This window comes from Peromyscus leucopus, chromosome 20, assembly GCF_004664715.2.
Source record: "Peromyscus leucopus breed LL Stock chromosome 20, UCI_PerLeu_2.1, whole genome shotgun sequence".
NCBI lineage: Eukaryota > Metazoa > Chordata > Mammalia > Rodentia > Cricetidae > Peromyscus > Peromyscus leucopus.
This window is the reverse complement of record NC_051080.1, coordinates 58,985,658-58,997,737: the sequence shown is the minus strand read 5'-3', so window position 1 is coordinate 58,997,737 and position 12,080 is coordinate 58,985,658. Positions and strand designations below refer to the sequence as shown.

The following is a 12,080-nucleotide window of genomic DNA, read 5'->3' as shown; positions in this document are numbered from 1 at the left end:
TGATGCACTAACAAGATACGTGTCGAGGTGGCTGTGAGCAAGGCGGCCCCAGGCCTGACCTTACCAAAACATATGGCATGGCATCGACACAATGTCACTGACGGAGTTTCCTAGAACCCTGTTCTGTGACAGCAGACCCTCCGGGGTATGGCCTAAACCAGGACCACCTGAGGGTATGGTGTGTCCTTTTGCAATTCTGTACCACTGAACTGGTGTCAGGAGGATCAAAGGTGGTCTCCACTCAGACATGGCCGCATCTTAGCAGCCTGTCATTAATTATAGTAAAATCTTTAGGCCCATAACTCAGGTAACAGACACCACTCAATGCTTCTTACTCCAGACCCCAATAAAATGCAAATATCCCTCCAGGTAGCGATAACACTCCCCCAACCTTAATTTCTTGTGAAACAGGCTTTCACTGGTCTCTGCAGAAAGTGGGTTCAGAGAGGGAAGGGAACTTGGGGGGGGGGGGCATAGCTTCACTGTCAGCACATACTTGTCGACTTCCTAGCTTGGCACAGGACTATGATTTTATTCCTAATCGGTGGTTTATTTTAGAAACACTTTTGTACCGTCACACAACTGTGGGGAGAAAGGTGCTCGAATTTTACATCTCAAGTCTGTGACTCACAGTTCCCGCCTTTCACTTGGGAGGAGGAAGACACGTGGCGAAAAGTTAGGCCTGGATCATCAGGACCTTGCTCCAAGCGTCTGTCTGTCAAGTCACTTGAGGACAATGGAGGAAAGAGAGAGAAGAGCCCTTCCGGGTTATGACTTGTCTTAAGCACATCTTCCTTCTTCTGCATTGGTATGTGAAATCAGCTTGTTTGGTCAAATTGATCTGTTCCCTAAATTCTGAAGGCCAAACAGAAAGTCTCAATAAAATAAAATAAAACATTAAAAAGAAGAACTAGCTAAGCTAAGCACTTTCTGGGACACAAGCACCGTAATTAAGAATGAAAAGAAAATAGGAACTCCACAGCAAGACTCTGAGGATGTCCTTGTAAAGAGTTCCATCAGCCTATAGGACAAACTGTATATGCATTGTTTTTTTGTTTTTTGGTTTTTGGCTTTTGGCTTTTTTTTTTTCCGTCACCTTCCAGTGACCCTTGGAAAGTTTTCATCAAGTTACAGAAATACCAACCACCAGCACCAACTTGGATTTCCAAAGTGTTTGCAATTAGAAATGGAAGAGTGCTGTGCTGACCAATGAAAACTCCCAAAGGCCATTCTAGAACTACTCCTAATAGTCATCAGAGTTCTGACTGGTCCCCCAAATTTGCCATCCTTCTATGCCTAAGAAAGGAGAATGCTAGAAGCTAACTGATCACCTACCTTAAACATGACCTAGCCGGGGCTGGTGAGGTGACTTGGCAGGGGAGGGCACTTGTCTCCAAGCCTAAGGATGTGCATTCGGATTCCCAGAGCTCACCGAAAGACGACTGACTCAAAGTTGCCTCTGACCTCCACATGTGTGTGTGCACAACATGCACTAAAGAAATATTTTTGTTTTTTAAATACCAGTAGAGTATTGAGTGAACACAGAAAAAGGTCCAAAGATCTGCACAGTCTTTTGACTGTTCTCAGCAAAACTGCTTGAAAACAATCATGGGGAGGGAGGGAGGGTCAAAAGTAGATGCCACCTCTCATTACCTTCTCTTCCTTCTGGCAAACTTGAAGTTCCCCAATAATGACCTTCAAAGGGATCTGAACTGTGACCTTCATGCAAAGACATAGTAAGGATGCCTGAGAAGCCCAAAGGATTAGAATGGAGAGCATTTCTCCAAGGCCTCACTCCAGATCACCAAATTCCAGCAGAGACTCACTTCAGTAAGTGTCACTTACACCTGTTAGGATGCACAACTGAAAGCTGGGTGTGGTGATGCTTGTACTAATCCCATCACTTGGGAAGCAGAGACAGTGGATCCCTGAGTTCAAGGGGATCCAAGCCTGGTCTACAGAGCAAGTTCCAGGACAGCTGGGGCAACACAGAGAAACCTTGTCTCAAAAAACTAAAAAGAACTGTAACTGGTAAGATTAGGCCTTTAATGCCAGCACTTGGGAGGCAGAGCCAGGTGGATCTCTGTGAGTTCCAGGCCAGCCTGGGCTACCAAGTGAATTCCAGGAAAGGTGCAAAGCTACACAGAGAAACCTTATCTTGAAAAACCAAAAAAATAAAAAATAAAAAATAAAATGGATATTTAACATAATCTTGGAAGGCTAGATCAAAGTTTACAGGAACTAATTTTTTTTTTCTCTAGCACAAAAATATTCCCATTCACTTGATGGAGCTGGTCTATGCTGGTGTGATGAATGTGTGATTTTTCACAAAATCACAAGTGGGACAAGAATCCTCAACCATCTGACTTTAAACCTACAGCATCACATACCATCACTAAAGGCAACTATTTTTGGAGTTGAAACATCTGCTTATGTTCTACTAGCCTATCAAGACCAAGGTGCCATAAATTTCCAATCTAATTATCAGATCCGGTGTCCAAAGCAAACTTGTACCAGGTTGCGTGCAGAAGCAAATTAAGTTGAAACCTTTTCATAGGCACTTGCTAATGAAGAAGAGAAGTAGCTGAAAATTGATCCCGTCTTTATGACTTGCTACCCAGTGAATGTCTGGAGCATCCTGGAAACAGCTTAAACCCTGGGTAGAAATCAACTCAAGAGATTGATTGAGTCCATGTAAAAAGCCAAACCTTCAAGGACCACTTGCACAGACCTAACTTCAGTATCTCCTCCTCTTCAAAGGCCTGGTGTGGTTAGCCTCAGTGCGGCTGAGGGGTTTTGCATGCACCGCCCACCCCACCCCCCACGCCCCACCCCCCAGCCCCGTAAGGAGCACATCAGTTACTCTTATTTCAGACTGTAGCATAGATATATCTACTATGCCACACGTTGCTTCCAGATTTCTGCATTCTGGTTTTATCCCCGTGTATCCCAGAGTCAAAAGCAAAACTGGATAATATCTGCAAGTAACAATTCTGATAATCCAAGACGGGTAAGGCGTTAAAATTTTAGGAATTCCGGGCTGGTGAGTGCAAGTGTTCTGCACTACCAACACATCCTATTAAGTGAAGTTAGGTCTAGGAGTGTAAAAGGGAACATAAACCCAAGGAAAACCCTGTGCAGGAGAAAAAGCAAACTTGCTTTCTTTCTAAATGCCACATTTCCAAAGAGGTATGATCCCAAGGCCCTGACCCTGGTGGTCTTTAAACATAAATCAAGAAAAGGTGGAAGACTCTGTCAGATTTTTTTGGCCCAGTCACAGAGAGGTGAAAAATTAATTACATTCAACTAGCAAAACAAAGTTGCAAGAAAGCCAGGTCAGCCACACCTTTCTTCATCCCTGCTCTCTAGAAAGCGAAAGCAAGCTTTCCACAGAAAATGTAAAGAATTGATATTTACTGTGGGGAAAAGACCACCACGAAGAAACAACTGGAGGTCAGGACTCAGGATATTTCCCAAATCCATGTCAAGTTTCCTAAGGTGCAAGCTCCTCTGTTCTGCTCTTCCAGAATGAAGAACATCGTGATCTTTCTATAAAATGTGCTGAGAGTCCTTCAGCAGACATCAAAAGATCAAGCCCATCTTACCATGTTACTGTACCACACACCAGCCAAAGAAATTCCTAGAAGGCACTACTTTCTTATAAGCACCCCCCCAGAGTATATCAAAGTAGATGTCCTTTAAACAAAGCAGTTTATTTCTGACCATAGTTTAAGAGTATTTTGTGGGGGGGAAAAATTTTCACTCCGTTACAATACCACTCAATATTCACACATAACTTCCCTGCGTACGAGGAAAATATAGATTCATAATTGATCCTAGCCGCAGGCTTTTCCTACGCTTGAAATGGAAAGGGTCCTAGGGGTTCAGAAGCAGAATCCAAGTACTTGATACTTCCTCCCACCCTCATTCTCTATGATCAAGTCTGGGAGGGCTTTAATTTCCCTTGCAATCACTCCCACGAAGACCAGAGAGAGAGGGGGAATCCGTGGACAACAATCAAACTTTCATTTCAGGGCCCCTTTCCCACCCTACCCCTTCCTGATCCAATCAGGTTTGGGAAGCATTTCCCCTATTCTGCATTTCATGAATCAATTGCACAATCCGCCAACCTCTGCCAGTTCCTCTTGTACACTCAGCTGAGAGGTTTCCCCTTCCTTCCCTGGGAAGCACAAGGCTGCTCTGGTTTTTTAACTGGCGTAAAGTGGAAATGCACCATAGGAGCTCACTAACTCTTTCCCAGCCAGACACAAGTAGGAGTGTGGGGCACTGACCTCAGCTATCAGGAAACTGACCTGCTAGCCTAGGTTTAAAGCAGATTTGTGGATTCTAACTTTGACCTGAAATCCTGTGTGTCAGCTACTGTTAAAGACAAGGAAAAGGAAGACTGAAAGGGGCTACAAAGTAACCAACTCAGTTACTTAGCAACTAGACAAAACTCTTCCCCTCCTCAGAGGCTAAGGAGGCATCTCAAGCCCATTCAAAGAGTAACAGTCTACATTTATATGCAAATAGATAAAGACAAAGAAGAAAGGGAAATCTAAATTAGCCAGGGTAGTTTACCACAGTGGGCCTGAGGCCCAGATTTTAAAGTTTCTCCAAAGAAAGACAGGGCTTATACAAATGAATGAATGAATGGATGGATGGATGGATGGATGAATGAATGATGAGAATGATGAATACATTCAAACCCACAGGCCTTAACCAACTTACACTCTACCTTTAATAAGGAGGAAGTAAGAAGCAGTCACAAGTTGGGTAGCTAAAATTTAAATATTCCTCCAGTTAGCAAGAATCTAAAGCTTAGGAAAAAAGATGAAAATTTAAGCCTGGAAAACTCCACGAAGAACAGGTACCCATATTCATGAAAAAAAAAAAAAAAACAAAAAAAAAAAACAGCATAGAGGCGAGTGTCTGTGGACTTGGATAGCATCAGTGTCTCTCCGGGTCTCCAGACACCTCACAAAAACTCTCTCGCACCCCATCAGTGAAGCGCAGTTTCCAAACTTGGATCAGAACCCCATAAAATGTACAGAAGACACACGCACGGGTCCTGGATGGTTTTCAAAGTATCACCTTCCTTGACTGGACTGCAGTCGAGTTTGCCTGAGAAGCTGCTGGGTCCCAGGCTCAAAACAGGAAGCAACAGATCTGAGAGCTTCTCCGTCTCCACCCGGCATCCCCCCAACCTCACACCTGGACTCAGGCACCCAGGGCCCAGGGCAGAGCCTCGCAGGGCGGGCGGCTGCCCGTACTTACTTCTCGTACTCGGTGTTGTCTCTGTCACAGCGAGAATCCTTGTGCTTCTGCCAGTCTTTGCCGTGCTTGCAAGTGGTGAGGAGCAAGACGTCCTCCCCGTTATGGACGTGATATAAGGCATTCCTGGTGTCTGACCCTATCCCTGTCAGGTACCTCTTCCCCTTGAAGACCAGCATGTACTTCCTGAGAGGAGGGATGGTGTTAAATTTCAAAAAACCCCTCTCCCCTCCTGTCCTGGGATGATCTTTAGAAAAGAGGGGAATAGAAACATCAAAGTTGGGTCGGAAGTTTTCAGTACTGATGCTGGCTTTGGCCAGCATCGCCTGGCCGATGTCAAACCCCAGGTCCTCGGTGTAGTCAGGCCAAGTGCCAGAATATAAATTAAAAATTAAATGATTCCTACCATTGTTCCACAAGTGGAGACTCTGCACTTTGGATCTCAAATTGTGCACATACTGAGGTGATAACTGGTCTCTGTCTAAAGTATCCAGACTCAGGACAAAGAGGCACGCCTGGCTGGGGTCCGAGGTGTAGAACCTGGAGACCTCGATGGCCGCTAGAATGTTTTGGTAACTTTCGGCGATTTTCTCCCCTTTCTGCTGCGGGTAGACGTAGACTTTGAAGCCGTTTTTCTTGCAAATGGTGAAATCGAAGCAGGACTCCATGCGGCACTTCTTGCCTTTGTAGATGCTCGAGTTGGCGTCTCGCTTCTGCCGGGGGGAAATGTGCACGCTGGAATCCTCGTTTTCCAATTGATCCCAAGGAAAGAAGGGGCGCAGAGCGTCCGGGAAGCGGGGCCAGAAATGATCCGGACTGGGCTGGTGCAAGCCATTCCGACCACTGTGCTCTTCTCTCCGGCTGTGGCTCCTCGATGCCCTAAACTGCACGCCTCCAAAATAAAACAAAAGGGCGAGACAAGAGCCAGCTGAGAGCAGGATGAAATAGCGTTTTTTGGCCTGCATGTGTCCTGCCTGGGTCAAGAGGATTGTAAATAAACACAAGAATCACCCAAGTTTCCCAATCAACACTTTCAGCTCCAGTCCGCCATCTTCCCGCCTGTAAAGACTTCAAACTCTCCGCTCCCACCTTCTCTGGATGCCTTTCCCCAAGCCGTGGACTGATCCAGCGCATGTGGGCGATTTCTTTAACTTTCTCCCCTTCGGTCTTTCATCTTTGGGCTGCACAATGCACGGGAGAGAGCCGGGCAGAAGGTCTCGCACCCAGGGCGGGCGAGCAGCGGACTGTAATTTTCTTGCATGCAACAAGACGGAGGAAAAGAAAGAGAGCGGTGAAGAAAAAGCTCCCGATACCCAATCAATGGCAAGACGAAGTGCCTGCCTCGCCGCTCGGATTCCTCTCGGCGGCGTGGAGAACGAGCCCGGGGAAAGCAACTTCAACTCATCCACACTCCCGTGCAGAGCACTACGGTTCCAACAAGTCAACCCGCCCCGGCTTCAGCCGGCTAGTGCATCTTGCAGCTGGGGCGCCGTAACCTCACAAATCCCTGCATGTCTCTTTATTCCCTTCTGCAGCGGCTCCCACACTCCGCCGGTGTTTACTCCTGCGCTCACGGGGCCGGCTCCCCGGGCGCGCGGCGGCCCGGCCGGCTGCACGAGGCGACGCGGGGCGGCGGCGGCGGCGCGTCCTCCCCGCGGGCAGTGCCGGCCCCGAGCGGCGCTTCGCAGGCCCCGCGCTACCGCTGCCGACCGCCGCGTTCGGTCGCCGAATGTTACCCGGTTCTGAATGTTACACTTACACATTCCATTCCGACACGACAGCGCTGACCTCATCCATCCACGCAGCCCGCGCTGCCATTGGCCGGGCGTCACGTCCGGGTGGGGCGGGGCTTCCGCTGCGCCCATTCATAACCCCGGCGACCGGCAGAGGCGCCGGCGCGACGCGGGCGCGGGGGACCCCGGAGCGCACGAGCGGCGGGCGGAGCGCAAAGCCGGGGCCGGGCGTCGCCCACCGCTGGCCTCCGGCACGCCGGGCCCGGAATGCAACCTGGACCAGGCTGAGCCCCAAAGGCGCGGGCGGGAGGGTGGGGACACGCCCGGCAACCCGCTGCTCGGGATGCCCGGGGTCTCCACGAGCCGGGAACGCCTCCCCGCCGGGAGGCAGAGAGGACCGGTTCCTAGTGAAGGAAGCCTGAAAATGGAGAAGCCAGAGGAGGGGGTGGGGACTTCATGGAAAGCGAGCGCCGGTCGGGATGTTTCTCCCCCACACTTAGACCCGCTGAGGCCCATTTTGTGTGTGTGTGTGTGTGTGTGTGTGTGTGTGTGTGTGTGTGTGTGTGTGTTTTCTTTTGAACATTGAAACGGTGTTCCCAATTCCCCTGTGTAACCCACCCGTTTTTCTGTCTTCCTCACGGAGACACCCATCCTCAACAATACAGAGGAATTGTCACAGCCCGATGGAATTGTTGCAGTTCTCGATCTGTGCTTGTGAGCTTGAGAAGACACCTCTTAAACCCTTCTGATCTGCTTGCCCTCTCTTCGTTCCTGAATCCCTCCCACCTGTTCTTTTCACTGGCCAGGAGGGACCTAATGGCTGAAGAGGAGAAACCATTTCATTTTGCCCCCATTGGTGGTGTTAGTCTTGAGCTGGGGTTTTTAAGATGTCACCTGCCCTATCTTATAGAAGGGAACCTATGAAGCAAAGAAAAAAAAATTACTTTATTTACAATGAACGTGCCCCCGTTCCTTTCTTCAGTTGACCTTCCTTCCATTGACTCCCCTTCCCCAAGCCCTGTCATGCCGGGTAAACTTAATTGGATGATTCTGATAAAAAGCGATCTTTTAAAGGAACCCCCAGGGCCTCAAAGGTGTGCTCGACTCCCGAGCATTACTTGGCCTCAGAGCCTGAATTCTGGTTTACAACACTTCCCACCCTAGCCTCAGAGCCTGACCAAGCTGGACAAGCAGTTGCCCAGGGCAGCAAGCTGTTTAGTGATTGTTTATTGTGGGAGTGACTGGGCTGGGAGCAGACACATCCCTACCTCCCTCGGGCTACTGAAACCCCCAGCCGGTTGTGTACCCATGGTACTGTCATAATAAAGCAGAGTGGAAAGTTTTCAACCTTCGTTGTTTCAGATTTGTTTGAATAAAGAAGGGAAAGGATGTGGGTGGGGTATTATGGTACATTCCTGAAGCTTCTCCCCATTTTGGACCTGCTAAAGATGGGGTAGCTTTTCAGGACTTACTTTGTCCTCACCACATGATTTAGAGAGGCCCGAGACAAGAGTAAAGGTTCAGTCAACTTCCAAATAGGATGAGAACCATGCAGGTAAAGGGAGTTATTGGAGCCACACGTGACCCCAGCTCTCTGCAGGATTGCTACAAGAGTCTTTAAGGCAGAGAGCTGGATATCAAATACCTCCATCCTGTAGAAGGAAGGGCTTTCCTCTCCCTACTTTTACATAATTTCTTGCTTTTCTTGTCTAATGACGGTGAATTCCCTTATCTCACAGAACATTGTTAATTACATTCCCATTCCATAGTGGTTTGTGCTACGGAGAAAAATGGTATTGAAAGTGAGAGGAAAATGGGTTGAGTCCATGTTTCTGTTGTTAGCTCGTGCCTGTAGACTGATCTCAACTTACCCTCAGCTTCTCTCTGATGATCCTAGAATAACACTTTTTTTATCTGCCAATCTCAATTTGTAATCTATACCTTTCTCTACATTGGTTGTCTCTATAATGGATGTCATTAGCACATATTCTATGCTCCAAAATCCCAGCTGCAATCTACTGGAGCCTCTACAATGGCTACATCAATGAAGCACCCCTACTCTGTTTTTTTTTTCCACTAGATCTTCTCATCTACTGATATCTTCTTTTAATACTTATTTATGTGTGTAGATGTTTTGCCTGGATGGATGGGTGTATGTACCACATACAAGCCTGATGCTCATGGAAGTCAGAAGAGGTTGTCAGATCTCCTGGAACTGGAGTTGCTGATGACTATGAGTCATCATGCGGGTATTGAAAATTGAACTCTAGTCTTTTGCAAAAGCAACAAGTGCTCTTAACTGCTAAACCATCTCTCCAGCCTTGATATATTTTCATTTTTTCTGCAGTTTAACCAGAAAGAATAAGCTTACTATTTTAAGATGTAGTTTTAAGTGTGTGTGTGTGTGTATGTGTGTGTGTGTGAATTCAAGTACCTCTGAAGGCAAGAGACATCTGATCATCCTAGGACTGGAGTTATAAGTACATGTGAGCCACCCAATGTATGTACTAAGAATTGAACTAGGCTCCTCTGCAAGAACGGTGCCTGCTCTTAACCACTGAGCGACATCTCCAGGCTTACTTTTTTAATCCTTAGGGTCTGAGGCAGTTCCTGGACTTAGGTAGGATTCAAATATTGGATTAAATGAATTAATGAATGAATGATTAAAAATTGACTTGATCAAAGTTGCAAAGAAAGGTATCATAAGGACACACAACAAAAGCAAAAATAAGTGATTCACCTAAGAAAACATTCTACACAGCAAAGATAATAATCAACAGGATGACAAGGTAGCCTATGGAAGGAGAAAATAGTTTCAAACCATACATCAAAAGGAGGTTAATATCAAAAATATACAAGGAGTTCATTAAACTCAATAGCAAAAAAAAATACAAGTGGGCAAAAAGATTTAAATAGACATTATCACGAAGAAGACATACAAGTGCCCCAATGGATATATTAAAATTTCAACATTACTAATCATCAGGGAAATGCAAATTAAAGCCACAAAAAGATGCCCACTCACACCTACTAGAATGGCTATGTCAAGAACACAAGAGGTAGCAAATTTGGGAAAGGATGTGAAGAAAAGGGAACTTAACCTTCATTGGCATTTATGTAAGTTAATACTATCTTAGTAGACACTATTAAGGTTTTCTAAAGACATTAAAAATACAAGAAGTGATGTCACATAATCCAGGAATACCACTACTTGATTTGGTATAAAGCCAAAGGCAATGAGATCTGTATGTCAAAGAGATAACGCCACTCCCAAGTTCATTGTGGTGTTATCCACAATAGCCAAGATATGAAAACAACCTAAGCTTTTGTTCATTGATGAATGGATCAAGAAAATGTGCATATAAGATAGAACAATACTTACCCATAAGAGGAAGGGGAATTTCCACTTGCTGAAATACATATAAATTTAGAGAATAATGTACAAAGTGAAATAAGCCAGACACTGAAATACAAATACCTCATGATCTGACTTACACGTTGGATCAAAAAAACCTTGAGCCCAGGCTACAGGTTAGTGGTAGAGCATTTGTCCTACATGCAAAAGTTTCAATTACCTGTACCCTCAAAACAAAATAAATTAAAAACTCAATTTAAATATGTATATATACTACATGTATAAATATATGTATTTAACAATAATTAATGAAAGAAAGAGGGCATCAATTTAAAAGAGAGCAAGGAGATATATGGGAGAGTTTGGATATCAAAAAGAGAAGGGGAAGTGATATAATTACATTATAATCTCAAAAAAATAAAAAAATAATTTTTAAAAATGGGAATTTACAAATGCAGAAAATAGAAAAAGTGTTTGACAGGACTAAGGTGGAAATGGAGAGATATTGGTTAAAATTTGCAGCCAGCAATGGTGGTTACATGCCTTTAATCCCAGTACTTGGGAGGCAGAGGCAGGCCGATGTCAGTGAGTTCTAAGCCAGCCTGGTCTACAAAACGAGTTCCAGAACAGCCAGAACTTTTGCACAGAGAAACCCTAGCTGGAAAAACCAAAAATAAATAAATAAATAAATAAATAAATAAATAAATAAATAAGAAAGAAAGATATGAACTTGCAGTTATAAGCTAAATAAGTATTGGGTTCTTAGCATGGTGACTATAGTTAACAATGCTGTATTGTCCAAAATGGCACTGCACAACTGTAATCCCAACCCTCAAGAAAGGGAAGCAGGGAAATCAGTAGTACAAGACCATCCTGTGATACGTAGTGAGTTCATGCCCAGCCTGTACAACAGGAGACCCTGTCTTTAAAGAAAGAAAAGAGAAAATGAGAAGAAAAAAAACCTTAATAACACAGACTGTATATTGATCACCCTCTATTTATGATAGGGCTTGAGCCCAGAACACCCATCTTAAGTTGTAAACATCCTAAGTTGAAAGTGTATTTAACACCCCTTACCCAGTGAACGATGTTGCTCAGCCACAGAACACTACAGAGTATCCGCTGCTTCCCTCTGTGATCCTACAGTCATGAGATGCTGCTTGCCACTGCTGCTTAACATCGTGTGATAGGATCACATTGTGTTCTGCAAATTCAGAACAAAAGTCAAAGTTGGGTTTATACTAAATATGTATTGCTTCCACACTCATAAAATAAAAAAAAAAATTAAATTCAGTAAGTTGAACCATTGGAGGTGAGGGAGAGCCTCTAATTAGAAATTGTGTAAACATGGATCTTTTCAGTGCTGGGGGATGCACCCTAAGGCATTAAACATGCTAGGCAAGTGCTCTCGTACTTTTTAAATTTGGAGACAGGGTCTCTGTAAGTTTCCCAGGGAGAACTTGAACTCAAAATCATCCTGCATCCACCTCCTGAGAAGCTAGGGTTGTAGGCTTATACTACCTTGCCCACCTAAGACAGTAGATTTTAACTATTTTCTTACATATACAATAAAGGTCAATATGAGGTGAAGGTATTTGACTTGATACATGAAACAGTGCCTCATTTCCAGACTCATCTAAGATGCCACCTCACTGTTGACCACACTAAATAAAGTTGCAAAATCTCCTCTATTTTCCCATCTCCTCATTCTGCTTTTG

At 45.1% G+C, this 12,080-nt stretch overlaps 1 protein-coding gene across 1 annotated transcript in view; it reads right to left on the bottom strand.

The window, feature by feature from the left end:
* Ext1 (exostosin glycosyltransferase 1) overlaps positions 1 to 6,847 on the bottom strand; it is a 279,826-nt gene extending 272,979 nt beyond the window's left edge. Inside the window, exon 1 of the mRNA XM_028871930.2 lies at positions 5,278 to 6,847. Coding sequence (XP_028727763.1) covers positions 5,278 to 6,239 — 962 coding nt within the window. The 5' untranslated portion in view covers positions 6,240 to 6,847. The remainder of the gene's footprint in view (positions 1 to 5,277) is intronic.
* Between the last annotated feature and the right edge of the window lie 5,233 nt (positions 6,848 to 12,080).